General features: G+C 38.7%; 1 protein-coding gene across 18 annotated transcripts in view; it reads left to right on the top strand.

Moving 5' to 3' along the window:
- The window catches only part of CARF (calcium responsive transcription factor), a 37,665-nt gene that overhangs the window by 8,423 nt on the left and 10,114 nt on the right, over positions 1–19,128 (top strand). For 12 of the 18 annotated variants that reach the window (XM_063340387.1, XM_063340385.1, XM_063340384.1 and 9 more), the window contains 10 exons: positions 483–612; positions 2,179–2,263; positions 6,785–6,974; positions 9,289–9,409; positions 10,310–10,453; positions 10,894–11,127; positions 11,527–11,689; positions 12,690–12,765; positions 16,178–16,308; positions 17,326–17,692. In XM_063340387.1, coding sequence (XP_063196457.1) covers positions 483–612; positions 2,179–2,263; positions 6,785–6,974; positions 9,289–9,409; positions 10,310–10,453; positions 10,894–11,127; positions 11,527–11,689; positions 12,690–12,765; positions 16,178–16,308; positions 17,326–17,692 — 1,641 coding nt within the window. Of the gene's footprint in view, positions 1–482; positions 613–2,178; positions 2,264–6,784; positions 6,975–9,288; positions 9,410–10,309; positions 10,454–10,893; positions 11,128–11,526; positions 11,690–12,689; positions 12,766–16,177; positions 16,309–17,325; positions 19,050–19,128 lie in introns of those variants that run through there. The other 6 variants (XM_063340386.1, XM_063340371.1, XM_063340373.1 and 3 more) reach the window with 3 other exon arrangements.

Below are 19,128 nucleotides of genomic sequence, written 5' to 3'. Positions count from 1 at the left end.
GTAAAAACACCATTTGGGTCCAGTGTAGTCTTAGGTGACTTTAACCTGAGACTTCAGTTACTAAAAAATTGCTGCTACTGCTGCTGCAGTATTATAATCTCCTTTTTTCTTATTTTTAAAAGCAACCAGTGTGTGATTTGCAGATGAACAAAATAATTGTATAATCCTATCTGGATCTGTGGAAATGTAAAGCTGAATAATTTATGAGTTCTTCTGATTATTTGCTTTGTTGTGGAAGGATTCATTAGCAGTAACATGATTACCAAAGTCCTTGAGTACAAACAACCTTATCAAGTATATCTTCATATGTGTGCCTAGAATTTGAGTATTGATTCACAACTGTTAAACTACTCGATCATCTAGAAATCTTATCTCATATGTCAAAATGCTTGCTTTTCCAACACACAAAGTTTAGTCATAGCTTGTCACTTCCTCATTCTGAGTTCGGTTATTAACCAGGAGGATGTTTTATTTTTGCGAAGATGTTTCAGAAGAGAAGTGTGGGGATGGGAACTTGCAGACTGTGGCGGTGGCTGCTATAGCAGACAGTGCAAGCAGTTACGTTCTACATCCACAGGCATCTCTCACCGTATCGAAAAAAACAGCCACCAGGTAGGTCAGAAGTTAAAAGGATGAACAATTGCTTTGATCCACTGTTAGTACTGTCTTTTTTTCTTGCGGTTTGTTTTTGTAATGGTTATCACAAAATTAGCATAGAATAGAGGATATGAACCCTTAGTATTAGTGAATGATGTGTAGCTAACTCTGAAGGCAGCTTTTGTGTGTGCCAGAGCAATGGAAAAAGTGATTAAAGTACCTGTATTCCAGAGACAGTTGAGTATATTCTGGCCAGAGCAATAGGTGGGCATTTAAAGTAGCACAGTGTGAATTACTGAAATTACTTGAAATACTGCCAACCAAGAGTTGAAAGTGATCCAGTGAAGAAACTGCAGGGAAAGTTGAAGTGTGAGGGAGCAGTTTCTTGTGTGAGTATGTTAAAAGCTATATAAACCATCCTCCCACAAGAAGAGATTGATTTTTTTTAGATAGAGATTCCAATAGTTGGCATTAACACTCTTAACAATAGTTGACATTTAGGTAACAATTAACAACAGTTGGCATTAAATCTTTGTTTTCTGGATAGCTTCTTCAGCTTTTTTTGATAAGCCGAGGAAGTAGCTGCAAACAGTGTGTTTCTGTGGAACACGTAGACGAGCAGATTGGTTAGCAAAGTTTCTACAGTTAAAACGGTTGTTATGTCTTTCTTTGCTTGATATCCACCTGATTGTGTCCCTGTGCTAAGTAATGCCTACTATTTTAATTCCAGAATACTCTGGGATTCTTTTTTTGCTTAAAAAAACCCAAACCAACCAAACAAAACAAAAATACCAACCAAAAAAAAACCAAACCCAAAGGCAGTGTTTGCTCTGTGGACTGCGGGCTGGATTTGCATTGATTTATGCACTTTTGAAATCGAGACATGGAAGACATTAGAATAATCTCACTACAGCAAATGTTCAAGAAACATTTAAAGTGAAGAGAAACAGTTTGTGAATGGATTTAGTGAACACAATCTGTACACGTTAGAAAAATAATCCTGGAAAGTAGACAGATTTGCGTGGGCAGGAGGTGATGCACTTAAGTTTTGAAATAGTGAACATCGAGTAAGCGCTGTTTCTGCCCCAGGTTTTGAGGAATGGAGAAACTACATACTTAGTTAAAATAGTTATTGGAACTTGTTTTCAGGAATTTAAAGTATACTGAAATGTGCAGTATTTAACAAGTGTTTGGTACTGGTTTTAATCTTTAGTATTTTAACATCGGCCTGCTTAAGAAAATTATCAAAACAATCAACTCGTCTGTTTCACTATGGTTTTTCTGTTGTTGTCAGGCAACAACACTGAGAATACTGAATGCTCAGGGTCTCATTGAATGTAGAAAACAGTGGGCTTTTTAAATACTTGTATTTACTGTGAATTATTTTAACAATGATATTGGGAATATGGGGAAAATGAACCCCAGGTTTTTAAGGCAAGTTGATACAATATCTATAGTTTGATCATATGCTGTAGAGTTATACATAATGCACTGATTTGATATGTTATCTGTAGTTTACATTAAATTGTTACTTTTCTGTATGTCTGTGTAGACTTTTACTATATTTTTTTTATTTTTCAGGGTAGTGGAAGATCCCTTTCCCATCCCTCTCCAGCCATTGCCGCCAAATACACCTGCATGGGCGTGCCGGCTCAGGAGCTGTGAGGTGGGCTGTCAAGAATTCTGATGTGATGTTTTATCACGTAGATCTAAGATATTGATCCTATTCCATGAAAGGAAAAATGTTCATAGTTGTAGAAGTTGGTTCAAGCTTCCTGGTATTACAAAATAGCTCTGGTACTACTTGCACATTTAAACACATCAAATGCTATGGAATCCTTTACTTTTTGCGGAATACTAGAATAACTGGCCGTTAACAGCTCCTGAAGAAAAAAATGTGCTTCTGCAATCTTGATGCCATACAGCACTGAGAAAAGCCACTGATCTACACTTTGTATGCCATGTTAGAGTTCACTGTTGAAATACAGTGCAAGCTCTGCTGTCTTCTGCTGAGCAAACTCGTTTTTTGTTGCCCTTAGCGATCCATTAATTAAAGAATAAAATTGCTTTTGCCTGGCCTAAGTCTGCAACAGTTCATATTAGTTTGTGTTGTCAATTAGAAATCAAAATCCGTGTGACTCACCAGGGTCAAGTCTGTGACTTAACAGAGCACCTTAATGTCAATGTTTTACTGAGGATTTCTATTTTAGGTATTCTCATGGATTTTTGGTTGGGTTTTTTGTTAGAGTTTTGGGTTGGTTTTTTTTTTGTACCAGTATGGTTACCTCTGTGTGTTTTCTCTTTTGTTAGAAAATGCTCTGTCTTTATTCCCTGTGACGGCTTTTGACCTAAACAGAACTCTCTCTTTATTTGCATATTGTTAGATGTCTGCAGAACTGTCCTGATGACTGGGATGATATTAACAGCTAGAATGCATCATAAATCATTTAAAAGGAAGGGAGGGGAGATGGGAAGATTCTTGAGAGATCACCTACCCCTTCCTCATGCTACCAGACTCTTCCTGATTGACATTTATTTTCCTTTCTCTTAATACTTTTTAAAGGAAAACTATTATCTCTAGCTGGTTCATTTCTTTAGATATCTCTACCATTTGAGGTTTTTCCTGTTGGCTTGGCCACTGATAACTGAAAATTGCAGTTGCAGGGATTTAGAAATGGAATTTCTTTCTATATCCACTTAAAATATTTTTTTAAATTAACTAGATATGTTAATCTATTTCTCTTTTTCTTATATGCCTTTTATATCACACAAATGGTCATAAAATTAATAACACTAATTCTTCCATGGTGGAGATACTGTTTTCACAGAATGAGTCATTTCATTCAAAAGTTAGTTGTTAGAAGTCCAGTAAGATGTATAGCCCCTGTTACTGTGCTTTTAGCACTATGTGGCACATACTTTCCTGTCATAACATCGACGTAACTTACCTGAATCCTTATTGTTTTCATTTTGAAGGAGGACTTGTATTATGGTCTGCTTGATCTATCTGAATCTATTACAAGAAACTTCACCTGCTGTGTTTAAAATTCACAGCAGCAGCATTTATAGAAGAGTTCTTATATTGGAAGAAAAGAAAGTCAAAATACTGTGTGTTTGAATGTGTTCTGAGAATACAAAGGTCTGCTTCTGCTGTTCAGCAGAACTATTGCCTGTATGCATTAATCCTCCCTGTTCCTTTAAAAAAAAGTATTATTTTGTTGTTGTTCTCCCCGCAGAGTCAGCCCATCCAAGGAGGAATAACCAAAATTCTCTTCATCCTTGTGTGTTATCAGCAGAGTTGCTTTGCTGAGTTTCAGTTACACAGTGTAAATCCGCAGGAGACTGCTAGGATGCGTGTGCCTTTTCATGGGCACACACTAGAGACAATGGCATTTTGAGGTGTCATTTATCTTTCAGGTGTAACTGTCTTGCAGAATGTATTGTTACCAGCAACAGGATAGAAGACTCCAACTGGAATTTGGAGATCTAGTAGAGGGGCAGATAAATGTGGCAACTCACAATTCCACTCTTTCAGTCACTTGCCAGAATAGAAACAAACAGTGCTGAGGTCTGTGTGAATTTCACAGAAGATGCCAACAGTTGAAGCCATGGCATAGCCTCAGTACATGCTGCCAATCTGTTAGAAGAGACTTAACTGAAAACTACAATTACTGAAAATAATATCAGTTCTGTTTTAGCTCAAACCAGGACCCAATTGTATATCCCAGGGAGCTGGCCAAGACTGAACTCCAAAGGGCAGTGATTTCTCTGGCAGTTAGTACCGCAGGCAAACACAGAGCAGTAAAAGCTGCAGCTGTCCAAAATTAGCACTAAGCTCTGTGTTTGGTGTTGATTCCCTGACTGCCATGAAATGTTCAGCTTACACTTGCTGTGCCTAGGCAGTGTAACGCCTCTGGTATCCTGCTGCTAGCTCACTCAAGGAAAACTGCAGTCTTGATATGTGTGCTTCAGTGTAAGCTTTTATGTACGCTTGCTGAGATGAGGCCAGGGGACAGAAGAAATTGCTGCTTTTTTTGGCTTGGAGCTTGTCTGGAGTTAAAGGGTTGGAAAGTATCAGGTTACTTCAGGGTAATTACATTGTTAATAAAAAGTAGATTTTAAATTTAAAAAAAAAAAAAAGATATTTTCTATAACCTACTTAATTTTCAGTGGTCTGATCGGAATGCATTTCCAGCATGTATTAGCATACTGAAATAGAATGTAATTAAAAACTGCATTTGATTAATTAACTGTACAAAACTAAGTTCATTTATTTGTGTGGTGCAGATGGTCTCATTTGTCCATTTGTTCGTACTTGGGAAGCTCCTAGAGAGCAAGGATCCTTTGTGCTATATGGTTTTCTTCTTCTAATCTTCCGTCCTGCCAGTTTTGGAGAAATGATCTGTCTTGTACAGAACTAAAGCCAGAGTAGCAGACAGTGCCTTAACTGTTATCGCTCCTTTTCTGGCACAACAGTTTATCAGTCTTCTCTCGTCTCCCTAGAATAAGGTCAATGACCTGTTTTTAGTGACAGGTATAAGATGTGGTAAGAAAAATGCTGGTCACGCAGTATTCACTGTGTGGAGTGGTACTGTAATCCCTCTTGCAAAAGGGGGCATCCCAGGTTTCTGTAAAGAAGGTACTTCTGGTACTTCTCAGGCTGCTTTGCTTCCCCTGGATGTTTTTCAGAGCAAGTTTTGGACAGAAATGTTATTTATAATTTCTGGCTGAATGATTGCCAGCTTCTCTTTCTCACCACAGCTGTATGAGTGCAGCCTGTGTAGACTTTCTTAACTGCTGGTTAACTGTGGTGAGCTGCCAAAGTGTCAGCAACTGGGATCTCAGAACGACTTGTGCAGTCGGTGCATACGCAACCTTCTGCTTTTGGGCTTGCGCTAGCAGCAGCACTCTGTTGGCCCACTTTGTTCACAAGGTGTGCGTTTGTTCTTTCTTGACTTTAGGTCTTGCTAACCACAGACATTTTGTTTTTCTTGGGTGACCGTGAGGCAGGTTTTATGCAGTTGTCACTAAAGTATTTGTGTAATAATAATTTTGCAGAGAGACTGTTGCTGCTTTTGTTGTCAGTCTTATTTAAACACCTGGCTGCTCTGTCATGGAAGGTGGCTAAATAGATCCATTAGACTTTAGTACTTATTCACCATGCATTTGCCCCACACACATGCTCTAAGGCTGAGCTGGCAATCTGCTCTGGGTGTTAACTTCCAACTGCTTGGTCAGCCTGATCCTGAGCTGCATATGAACAGAAGGGAGCATGGCATTCCGAATTCAGATGGAAAGCTCTTTGCTTTCCCAGTGCTTTCACTGCTTACTGGCTGGCCCCGATAGATCAGCACTGAACCAGCTGTAATGACTCTGAGTAACTGAACAGGTGTCACAGGGGATGTTGCAAAGTCATCGAATTGTTTGTGGGGGTTTTTTTTGTTGTGTGGGTTTTTTGGTTTTTTGGGGTTTTTTTTGTTTGTTTTGTTTTGTTTTTTTTTACTTTGAGTCAGGTTAGATACAGTTTTTCTGGAGTTGCCCAGAGTTTAGCAGAGCTCATTGAAACCGCCATCACTTTGCACGTGGCAAATCTGGTATATTATGTTTCTGTATATTGTTGAGAATGAAGAGTGCCTTGAAGATTGGGAAGGGTTTTACATGAGACATTCAATTCAGAGTTAGTGTACTGAGTGAGTGAGGTGCTTACTGGTGGTAGAAGCAGGTTTATTCTGCTCAAGCTCAGTGCAGCATGTGTGTGTTGAAGTAGATGCATAGACATTTTTTAGTGCTTCAGAGATTTTCTGTGGGAGTCGAGTGAAAAATGTTCACATAAGATGAATTTGTCTAGGAGGTGACCACAACTGAAGTGTGTGGTGGGGGAAACGACAGGCGTGAAGTTGTCCTATGGAGTTGGCAGCAACTGTAATCTTTTCAGGGGTTCTTGGTGTACTTAGGGTCTTGGAGGGCTGGCAAACTCCTGACCTTGGTGGGGACTGTTCTGTTGTTAGGTCCTGTGGTAAACCTATTTGTGAGGATGCTAGTGTTGGGGGGAAAAAAACATGAAATGCCAGAAATTTGAGCCTGTGTCCTCACTTTGCCAGAGTCCCTGACTGCTTTTGTTTTCTTGTGTAATGTTCAGCAGTCAGCTGGGTGAATAATCCTATTATTTCACCTCCTTTCCATGCAGAAAATTGGGGACTCGTACCGCGGCTATTGTGTGAGCGAGACAGAATTAGAGAGTGTTCTAACGCTACACAAGCAGCAAACACAAAGTGTGTGGGGGACGCGCCAGTCTCCAAGCCCAGCCAAACCCGCCACACGGTTGATGTGGAAATCTCAGTATGTCCCATATGATGGGATCCCCTTTGTCAATGCAGGTAACTAACTTTTCTTTTAATAACTACTTTCAAAATTTCAACATCAATTGCCAATTGGCCATAAAGAAGGATCTTCATGGTGTTCCTTAGTGTTGATAAAGTCAAGGCAGAAACATAAAAAAAGAGTGGCTTGGATAACACAGTCTGATGGAGCTTATTTCCCTGAAACTACAGGCTTATGTTTTGTTGTGATTAATTCCTTTTGTTCTTTAGAAATAAATTAGCTAAGTATCATTTGGTGGGGGTTCTTGTGATGAGATCTTTAGATGGAGGTCCCATCTGCTCTATCAGGACGTGAATGTTCTCATAAGGGTAAGAGCTTGTTCGAGTATTCTTGCCTAACTTGGAGATCCTTTGAAGAGTTTGTTCCACAGGAGCCAATAAGCTATTTAAATGGCATACTTTTAAAAAAAAAAAAAAAAAAAAAAAAAAACCAACAAAAATCAACATACCTCAGTAGACAAATTTATTTAAAAAAAAAAGAAACGTGCGGACTTCACAGGTTGGTAATTACATACTTAGCTCATGCAAAGCGCAAGTGAAATTACTAAGAGTTCATTCGGATATGAGATGGATAGGTTTTAATTGTTACGCAGAGATCGTGAATGACTGGAATGTAGATTATGTGCTTGACTTTTCCTTTTCCTTTTTTTTCCTGAAAATAACTGAAGAAGTGAAATGTTAGGACCAGTTTCAAAGTCTCAGCTGTAAACTGCGAGGTGTAAGAAAGCTAAGAACAAAGTCAAAACAACTTACACTTTTATTTTTTCCCCAAAATGCCTATGAGACATCTTTAGTTTCCTGTAAGATCTACCTGATGAATGAGTTGCTCCACAGTAAGATATTTAAAACAAAACCACGCATAGATTTTTTTTCTTTAAAGTGTTGTAGACTAATAGAGACTCAGATAATTAAGTTGTAATATTTTTTTGCTTTACTCAGATCCGCTAACAAGCATTATATATGTTTCTAATGGGTTCCCTTTCCAATATGTTCAGTTTTAGTTTATAACTCTTCTATGAAATTCACTAAAATCCTTCACACCTGTAGGCTGTAAGTATGATTTACTGAAGTGCAGCTTAAACTCCAGATAACTGAATTCTAAACTGTGGAGGACAAGGAATTTATTCCTTCTGCATAAGTGGAACCAATCTGTAATACCTTCCCTGCTGTGCTTCAGCTGTGGGGAAATATAGAGAAGCCGGGTAACTCCCTATAGTGTAAAATACACACTAATCATCAAAATCTTGATTGTTATATGTAATAAGAATTTTGGATACTTGATACTTTTGTAAAACAAGGGCCGCATCAAAGTGCTTTTGAGAGTCTCATTAGCAAGGACTAGTTTAAAGCTGTTGAAGTCTTTTCAATCCTAGAACTTCGATTTTAAGTTTGTTTTTAAAAAAGAGACAAGATGTCTGTGTGTTATACATAATTCTTGTTTAAATTTCCTATCTATTTATTTGCATTTTTTTATTTTTTTAATTATTTTCTAAAATGTCATACTCTAAGGCAATAGATCATTGGATATCTTATGGAAACACATTATGTTGCTGTTCTGATACTTAAAAGGTCTTGGTTACATCACTTGTAGTACAGGCAGCTCCTTGCCTGCATACTGGAGTATATGAATTATAAATAAAAGATAATTAAATATGATGTGGAAGAAATTTGGAAGAAGTTCCTTTCTGGACCACTTTAATGCTATGCCTGTTACCCCTTTTGTTAGAGGTCTGACTGGAAGAAGTCATGTCAAGTTTAGAGCTAAGGAATTTTTCTTTAAGCCTGTCTGGCTTTGTGTGGGTATGGCATGCTGAAACAGTGTTATTTAGCAGATAAGATAGGTCAGACTTGCAAATAAGAATTTATGGGACAGCATGGTCTGCAGTATTTTCTAGAAGGCTGGAAATAGTTGCTGACCTTTGATTTCAGCTGTGGATTTTCTCACTTATTTTGAGGATTCTGCTTCTCTTATGTTTATTACTAGCATTGTGCTGCTTTGATAACTTGCAAGGCTGCTCATCTTGGAACGTATTGGTGTTCATCAGGGCAGAATCCAATATTTTGCCTTCATATATATGGCAGGAGTGTTGTAATAAGTTTGGGGAATGCTTTGAAAATGCTCTGTGTTCTTTACATGCCACGAGAGAAGCATTTGCACTGTATTTGAATGCTTGCTACACTGAAGTGTTCTGCCTTCTGTAGAGTCTGATGGTAAACAGAAGTACCAGTTTTGGAGCTCTCATCTTTTCTGTAGTTACTGTGTTACTGTACTGGCTTTGATTAATAAGAGTGCATTACTTTCTCTTCCCAGGAAGCAGAGCCATTGTAATGGAGTGCCAATACGGGCCAAGGAGGAAAGGGTTCCAGCCCAAAAAAGCTGGTGAGCAGGAAAACACCTCTGGCCCTCTGTACAAAGCTACTTGTCCAGCAAGGTAAGAATTGTCTATAAAGCTGGAAGAGCTACTTAGCGTCTTAAGAAACCATTCTTTCTGTGAGCCTTACCAGAGCACTGTTTGGGGGTGGTAGCTGATAACACACGGTATCTCTTAGCTTCGTCTCCTTGATAGCTTGAGGTTGATAAGTCATTTAGAGGGAAGGAGGAAATGCTGTTCTGTTAAACTGAATAAGGCTGAGATTTGCTAAGTTGCCTGGATTCAAAGTAGCAGTACATCAGGAAATGAAATGCAAGTGGGAATCATTCTCTACCTGAGCATTAGTTAGTTATGGTGGTCACCATTTTTGGTCATGTTTGTTGTTTTTCCTTCAGGCTTTTAATTGCACTCATATCAGTCAATCGTCCTAATCTTGCAGATGTCCTATCTGCTGACGGAGTTCTTCCTGTTCACTGGGGACTTTCTCATTATCCAACACTAATGTTTTTGTTCCTTGTCCTTGAGCATCTTCCTGGGTGCTTTTTCAGTTTTTACTGAACTAAGAGTGTTGTTACTTTGACGGTTGCAGCTAGGTATCTGTGTGCTCAATTCTGGCTTCAAGCTGGGTGAACTACAGCCTGTTCAGCAATGGTGGTGTGCTTTTACGATACTGAGGGGCAGAGGATTTTTTGCTCAGCTGCAAAGCCACTCTGACTGAGTGGCTTACAGGCTGGAACAGAAGAATGTCTATCTATCCATGTGCATCCATCTCTGTTGATGTGTCCTCAACAATTCTACAGTTCTCTTAGAGACTCCTCAGCCCCTGCGACACTCTGCTTGAACTTTTTCGATACTAGTATCTGAGATGAAGTAGGTGTGGGGTTTTTGCCTTCTCCCGTGAGGGCAAAGTGTACTGAAGGAGAATTTTTTTTTTTTTTATTTCCCCCTTTCCCTTGGAAGGATCTATATTAAAAAAGTTCAAAAGTTTCCGGAATACAGAGTTCCTACTGACCCTAAAATCGACAAGAAAATCATAAGAATGGAGCAGGAGAAAGCATTCAACTTGCTGAAGAAGAACTTGATAGATGCTGGTGGTGTCCTCAGGTGAAACTTCCACTTTTGTCTTTATCTTGACAAATGAAGCAAAAACCAGCAATAATTCAATTGGTTTGCTTTATTTTTTACTTAATCACTTTATTAAGGCTCTTGCTTTGAAAAATGCCACAGTGTCAGTAAGACTTCTATGGCTCTGAAGTATTTAGTTTGGTAAATGTGTAAAGCACCAAGCTGTGGAACTTCAGCAGATGTTTTCAAGCGGGGAACAGATAGAAGTAGTTGTTGTATTTGCGGGTTTGAGCTGGTTTATTTTGCACTGAAAGATGTGAGGGCCCTGAGTTCTGAAAGGCAGTATTGTCCAGTTCAGGGGCTGTAAAAAATAAAGTCACTCTAACTAGGTGTTTGTGATTGTCAGACTGTTCCCCCGATAGACTTATTTTTTTGCATTTGCTTGAGAATTGTGTGTAGAAACTCTTCCTTCTTGTCAGGTGGTATGTACAGTTACCCACTCAGCAAGCCCACCAATATCACGAAATGGAAACTTCCTGCCTCGCTTCTTCACCGTCCCATTTTTCTATATCTTCTCCTGAGGAGGAGGAGGAAGTTGTTCGAGATGAGAGCTGTACTCTGCCTTCCCGACTTCATCCTCAAGTGGCAGACAAGATCCGAGAACTGGTATCTCAGGGAATAGAGCAGGTCTATGCAGTGAGGAAGCAACTAAGGTACAGAACTGTCTGACGTGCTCTCAGTCTGTAGTGCTGTATCTACTTTTGCATTTGATTAATTTGGTTTGCAACTAAATGACAGTGCTGATGCATTACTGAATATATTTCCCGTATGTCACGAGAATCTGTTTTTCTTAGCTTTTGTCTTCTTTTTACATTTTGTTATAGATAGCCACTAAGAGCTGCTGTCCTTTTTAAAGTTAGTTGAATAAATGGGGATTTTTACTTCCAAACTCTGTAGCAGATGCACAAAGAACTGGGTCAGAAGATCATCTAGCTTGTTCTTGTCTTGTCATTGCAACAAGGGGACAGAAAAGGTAGCAGTGTCTGTAACAGAGGGAAACAGCACAATATATTTTAAATACACATGTTTTAATGTCCTTTAACATGTGACAGAAAGTATGTGGAAAGAGAATTATTCAAGCCTGATGAAGTGCCAGAAAGACATAACCTGTCCTTCTTCCCCACTGTGAATGACATCAAGAACCATATTCATGAAGTGCAGAAATCCCTGAGGAATGGTGAAATGGTGTATAATTCAGAAAGTATCCCAGCAACGGTACGTTGACTTTTGTGTTTCTTTTTGATTTTTTGGAGTTAAATACTGGCAATCTCACTTTTAATTATTTACTGCTTAGCTGTGGTTCATCCAAAATGCTCTATGATTTCCAGCAGCAATATTTTCAGTGGAATCTCTGGATGAGCAAGATTGGATTAATTGGGAATAAAACCTGTTGACCTCCTGACCTTATTCAGTATTTATCTCATGAGTGTTAGATTGCTATTAGTTGATTGACAAATCATACAATACTAGCACTTTATGATGACTGCATGAACTGGAAGCCATGTGGTGTAGAAAAATTGGCACGCATCAGAAGATTCTGTTTGTGGCTTTTTCATTGTCTGTGTTTTGGAGAAGTTACTACTGCTTTTCCATATCTGAAAAATGGGGCTGAAGTATGTCTTGGATGCAGTGTAAATTAGGGCTTGCAAAACATTTTGAATGTGTAAATATTAATAAATACACTTTATAGGAAGTAAAGTAAGCATGAAGGTAGATACTTCAGAATGCTCGGTAACTGTTAAGTGTTGTTCCTTAATTTTCTTCCACCTATTGAGTAATAAGGGATGCACAACGATCCTAATTTTCCCGATTATGAGGCTGACTGCTAAGGAGTTGCTAATTTAAGATTAGGTTTGACAAACTGTACCGTTAAATCCTGCTGTGTCATCAGTCTTTTCTTTCTCCCTGCGCTGCTCTTGGCCCAAGTGTGTGGGTGATACTTGTTAGTTAGACAAATGGCTTAACTATTTTCTATTTTAAAGTCTTTGAACTGTCATGACTAGACTTTAGCCTTCCTGGTATACTGCATGTTAAAAAATGATTTAGAGGTTTTTGGGTTTTTTTTGTAAACCAAGAGCTCCCAAAATGCATAGTTAAAGAAAATAAGAATGTGTAGTTTTAGATACTGTTTTCCTACAGGTCCTGTATTGAGCCTATGTTCCTGTAGTAGACAAACTTGCACCCTTTCTGAGAACTGAGGTCTTTTTCATTTCAGCTGCAGTGGACCACAGACAGTGGGAATGTTCTCACAGAAACAGTGACCGTTACGTTTGCATCGCCACCTTCAGATGGTAGGACTGCATTAATAACTTAGCTGTCTCCAAATATGATTTGTTTTATTAGCTATGTCACAGAACTTCAGTTTCCTTCCAGAGAGGTTGCTGTCATGTTCTGTCACTCAGCTGAACTTAAGAAGGATTCTTTTGACATGTCTGTCTTGGCATACTTTTTTAAAACTATTTGACTGCATGTGTGGAAAGATACATATAGTCGTGATGGGGTTGGCAGAAGCCTGAAAATTATAAATTTGGCTTTTAATTAATGTCCTCAAGCAACTGAAGATTTTAACAGGGTGGTTATGTGGAAAGAATGTTTTGCCTTGGATGAAGGTGCTCATAACACCTGTGTAGACAGAATTAAATTCCTACTGAACAGCTATATCTGTCAGGGCACACAATACCCAGGAGCCAACTGAGTACTTGAGTTCCTTGATGGCTTGTGCCTCACACATGCTTAAACATCTTGCTGAAAAGGACTTGAGTGCGTATTGGGATTCCTGCTTCTCACAAAATCATTAGCTTGATGAGTCCCACTGCTAGGATCAGGCCCTGAGAAATGAACGCTCTGTTTCTGTTGTCAGAATTGAGAGCACTCCGTTCCATTTTTCTTAATGCTTAGAATAGAAATAGAAACACAGGTGTTTAGTGCAACAGGGCTGTGAGATATGTTTCTTCAGTGCATTATGTGGTGTAACTTCTTTGTTAATGTGTGAAGCCAAAGTAGCATCTCTCCCCAGCAATTGCTGAGCCACTTAACGAAGTACTAAACTTCCTCCCACTCTAGTGCAAAACCAGAGCGTGCTTTCCTCATCCCTTGTTTAATAGGTTTGATATGAAACTCATCAGAAAAGTTGTTGACTTTTAGCAGGGATATGATTGCAGCAAGGTGGAAGAGCCTAATTGTTTGCATCCGTTAAGATAATGCTGCAGACTACTTAGATGTTTTTAATCCCAGTGGCACTGCCAGTTTGTTTCCTCATTTAATTGGAACATGGTGGTGCATACTTTTTGTTCCAGACAACTGATAGAGAAGTCTACAGGGACTAAAGAGGCACTGCCACAGTTGTCATGTTTAAAGATTTACTCGTGTCGACAGTTTTTTACACTGTGGTTCTTGCCAGAAGAAGTCCTGATGTGTTTGGGTTTCTTTCCTCCTTGGCCCCTGTCACTCCCTTTCTTATCTTTGTTGTAGCAGGGAAAAAAACCCTCAGAGGTTCAGTTCCATGTACACCAGTGCATTTACAGTTAATAAAAAGGCCCATGTTGGGCTTTGTTTTGTTTGGGATTTTTTAAACTCTTATTTTAGCTATTGCTGCAATGTGTCAATTTGAACTGAAAAGCATCATGTACGCTTGGTGTGCTTAGGGTAAAAATTTCAGTGTTGACAAGTGTCAGAGGACAAGAGGTAAATTTTTAGGCTCAGTGTGAATAGTTTATCTCTTTTTTTTTTAAGGAAGTCGTGTTTTTTAGGAAAATAAAAAAGGAATTTGCAATATGAGCAGACTTACTGTGCTTAAGCTTGCATGTCTACGTTAATATTTCCATTACTGCCCTTTTATGGAGAGACACAGAATAGTTGTGCCTTCAACAGCTGTGATAGAGCTCAGCAGGGGTGACTTTTGTATAAACTGTCTGAATGCTGGAAAAGGTTCAGGAAGACCAGTTCTTGTTTTCTTGTCTTTCACAGATAGTTTTCTAAGGCAGAGTAGCCTGTCAAATGTGTAAACATCCATCCAATGATATACTGAGTTTTAAAGGAAGCTAGAGAATTGGATTTGGTTAGTTTTCTGCACATGTACACCAGTTCAGTGAATATAAGCAGATACTCTAATTCCAGCATATCTTGTCTCCACTTAAGTATGTGGGTATGTGTTTATACACAATGCAAACACATGTTTGTAATTGTATTACAAGTCTAAGCAAAAAAAGAAGCCTGACTTTGAAAAAATCAGCTCTCATTCATGTCTGTGAAGTTGTAGCATTATTTTTTCATTTCAACTTGTGCCCAATGGCGACAAATTTACACTTAAGAAATCAAACAATAACAGAACTAAACCCAGCTGTTTGTTTTCTTGTGCAGAACTCCGTATCTCCATGTGATACAGCTTTCTCTGTCCTCTCCTGTGTGTAAGAATCACTATAACTATTAAACTTAAGTGTGTTTCCTTTTGCATATTCTATGAAGTATAATGACAAGTAAGATAAAGTACCCGTTTGGTTTTTTCTTTTTTTTCAACTTTTGGCATTCATACTGAATGCCCATGCAGTGTAAGGTGTGGGTAGATTAGGAACTTTATTGCTAGGCATGTTGGTGGAGAATACAACCTAAGTAAAGAGCTGCCATCTCTTCCTACATGTGAATATTCACGTAAGCATACAGGATCTCTGTGTAGAATTAAAAAGAGCCTGAATATTTGAAGTAGTTGTGTTCAAGGAGATTTACAGAGTGTATCTTATGGTCAGTTATGATAAAGAGTTAGAGTTTGCAAATCAGTACAAATGTTGAAAAATGTGTCTCCACTTGCTGAGATTGCTGGAAAGTTTTGTATGTTTTCCCGCTAGAAAGCTTTTTGTGATTGACCATTCTTAATTTTTTTCCATTCACTAGGCTAATCTGCATGCACAGGGCAAGCTCTTCTTTTACAGTTAAAGCAGTGAAATTGCAAAATAAGAGGCTAAGCAATATCTACGTGTGTCTGGATAAAGCTTATCCAAAATGTTCTGGGTGGCTCAAACAGGAAATGAAATGATTCCATGGAAAGTTTTCTTGCAGAAATTGCTACAAGTGAATCTCAATTTTTATAAGTCTTCAGGAAATGAAGTCCATCATTCTTGCATTAAATAAGAATTTTGAGGATATGATGTAATCTGTAGGCTGAAAGGCCTCCAGATAAATGTACTTTTGGTGTGATATTGCATGCAAGTTATCCTGATTCCACAAAGATGTTTGGAAGGGAGTGGTTCAACTTAGAGGATTTCCTGTGTAGATTTTTATTTTGGAAGACAGTGTTTTCTTTTGAGGCCTGTCTGTTACTGAGCCATTACTGAGGTGCGTCTATTGTCAAATTATTTGATTGCTGCTTTGATAGAAATGTTTCAGCTTTTATGTTATAAATAGAAATTAAAACTGCAGCCAGGGTAGCTTGCAATTACTTTGCTCTCCAAAATGGATTTATTGGTGCTTCTCTTTTCACTCTGAACAGGCACATACAATCTTCCTACAGTATTGTCTTTTTCCTCATACCCAGCCTATTTTTCCCGTAGCATCGAAGTTGTTCTGCAAAGAGAACAACATATATGTATATACATGTTTTTTATATGTCTATATTGAGATTGAAGGGGTTTGTTCAGTTTGCAGGGGAGGCTTTTAAATGGGAAGAAGAAATTTGTCGTAACTGTCTGCTTCCTCTCTGTGGCACTGCAGGGAGCTCAGCAGGGGAGTCAGTCACCACCAAAGCAGAATCCAACCAGAGCGGGGAGTCCTTGCTACCAGAAACTGCGCAGCTGTTGTCTTCACTCTCTTCGCTTCAGCCCAAGATATTTGCACAACTTCAGGTACAGTCAAGTTATTTACAGAATGTCAAATGTTCTGTGCTGGGAATGCGGAAGGCAAGCTGAGAACAGCAAGTTGCCTCACAGCTAATGATCCCAAACACTGGCTAGGTAACACGGACTTTGAAATAGCTGTCAGTTCTTACTTTGGCCTCTCTTGCACGTCACATTTAGCATATAGCTGTGGCGCAGGGGATCCCACTACCATCTTTTGACACACTCAAGTTAGGGTCTCTTGTGAAGGCAAAACCAAGAAGTTCAAGGTAGTGGGCTTCTGCCTCAAACCAGCCACCTATTAGTTTCCCAAGAGGTCTAGTAATTTCATAATGAAAATGTTGCAAAACTGAGGGGAGGTAAGTCAATCCTACTTACTCCTTTTAAATCCTCCTCCAGCCTCATAAGAAAATACGTTAAAATCCTAAAACTGCTCCCAGCTCAGATCTGTAGACTTCAAGGTTGAAAGGCTGAAGAGTGGGGATAAGAATGTCATACTAAAACAGCTTCTTCTAAAGCTCATCTCTCTTCGAAGCTGGCTCTCTTAGCCTTCTTCCCTGAATACTTCTTTGAAAAGCTGCCTTCATATTTCCTGAACCCCAATGAAACACATGATCCCTTCCCTAGAAATTCAGTCTGCAGTAAGGTGCTGTTCTTCTTACTGTTTCCCTCTCTTTCTGAAGACAGCCGGGGTCCACCTCACTCTCTTTTTTTGAAGCAGTATGCTTAGGTTTTAGTTGCCCCCCTCTTGTGGGAATAGGCAGTATTGGGGAATGATTTGAAACTGAGTATCAATCCAAAATTAGACTTTTATGGTCATTAAGTAGTATTCTAGATGCTGCTGGATACCATTGTCCCAATTGTTTTCTAATACAGCTTTAGCCTAGGGTTGCTGGGATTGACTGTTCAAAAGAGATGAAGTATAGGAAGTCAGAAGTTCCATCATGGCAAAAGACATGCCATTAAATGCAAATTCTTCCTGCTGCAAATACTGGTATGTTAGTACTTGTGCCTTCTCTTCCACAGGGATTACAGCTGCAGTCAACTTTTACGTCCACAAATGGATCAACAGCACTGATAGCTGTAAATAACCATTCCCCTCCCAGCCCTGCAAGTCTCCTGGATTCCATAGGGAGTGCAATAACCAACCATTCTCTAGTACTTAGTCAGGGACACAGTCTGCAAGCAGGTGCTGGCCTAACTCAACATAGCGCTGCTACCTCTGCTTTTGGGACTCCGCCTGGCTCTGATCAGAGTGTGGTCACCATGGGCCAGCTGGTAGCAGTTGGAGGGGTAGATGACTCCAGAAGCCTAGAAGGAGGAGTCCATCAGATTCTCCTGGGAGACGTACAGACTATTCCGGTACGGATTGTGGACAGCCATCCAGCACTTAGTAAGTTGCAGTCTTCCCAATTCTACATAAATATAGAAGACATGGTGGATTTTGTGCTGTGTGTCTTGAAGAAAGGAGAGAAATGTGTTAATAATGGGGAACTCCAGCATAGACTTCTTTCAGCTGATCCTAATTAGTTTATGAGTTTTTTCTGTGAAAACATGCAGACTGTAAACAAAAAAAACCAAAACAAAACAAACACCAACCCAAACCCTGAAATTTAGGTTTTGCTGTAAAAAGATGACTTCTTAGTTAAACTGCTTATCAGTTTCTTTGTCCAAATACCAACTTATTTCATGGAAACAATATTTTTGCCAAAAATCCTCGTATTTAGCTAAAATTCTGACTTCAAAATAATTTTTTAAAAGGAAAAATAAGAATATAAAATAACCATTACTGAATCTAGTTAGGACTCTTCAGAAAGAAATGTGGGGTTTTTTCATTAATTCTTTCTTTGCACCGTCCCAGCAGATTTCTGACATTTTGTAATAAACTTCTACTCAGATCGTGTAGTCATCAATATACTTTAGCAGCGATCAGTTGGAGTTGTATGTAATTGCTTTGGTTTGAAAAAAATTACAAAATAAACACCATAAATAACTTTGTCAAAATAGAAGGCTCCTTAAAACCATTGTTATCAAATATAGATACAGTCTTTGAATTCTCAACCATGGAACCTGATTGAGAATGAAAGCTTGCATTCTCAAAGAATGATTTCTAATTCTTGCTGAGGAAAACCTGTTAGGTATGGAGCGTATGTAGATCAGTGCAACATATCCTTTTGACTTTCCAGAGAGTCTGAAATGTTACCTGTGCAATACTTTATTATTTCTGTATTATCTTTTCTTGTCATCTATGACTTCTAAAAAGATGACCCTTGAGTAGTTTTGCAGGAACGTTTAGGTAAAGATGTGCTAGACCATAACCTACACCTTCGTAATGCCATAGCGATAATTATCTCCATATGTCCTGATGACGTTTGCATGTCAGCAAAATGTAATTTGTACTAAATTCTGTAATATTTTGAAAATGGAATTATAAGACTACATGAAGAAATAAAAAGAAAATAAAGGGTACATGAGGAAGTATACTGAGATTCGTAGGTGTTAAAGTAGTATTGAGATATTTTACTGTGGCAGTATTGTCAAACTTAAATTTAAGGAGTTTTCTGTCTTCTGTACTCAAATTTTTGTGTAACTGGTTGTTTTTCCTTTTATAATTGAATTTGACTTATCTCCTGAGAAATTCTGTTTTCATTCAGGGTAAAAGAATTTCAGAGAAATTAGAGAATTTCAGTAAAATTTAATTTTACTGCAGTAAACTCATGTCAACTTGTGATGTCTTATAGCACAGTGGATGACATAACTGACTGTCAAACTAAATGGCAGTTGACTTCACATGCTTTACCTGTTAGCTTGGGTTACTGAAACATTTTT

Source organism: Chroicocephalus ridibundus, chromosome 7 (genome assembly GCF_963924245.1).
Source record: "Chroicocephalus ridibundus chromosome 7, bChrRid1.1, whole genome shotgun sequence".
In the NCBI taxonomy this organism is placed as follows: Eukaryota; Metazoa; Chordata; class Aves; order Charadriiformes; family Laridae; genus Chroicocephalus; species Chroicocephalus ridibundus.
Note: the sequence above shows the minus strand (reverse complement) of the source record. Positions and strands in the feature narration are given on the sequence as shown.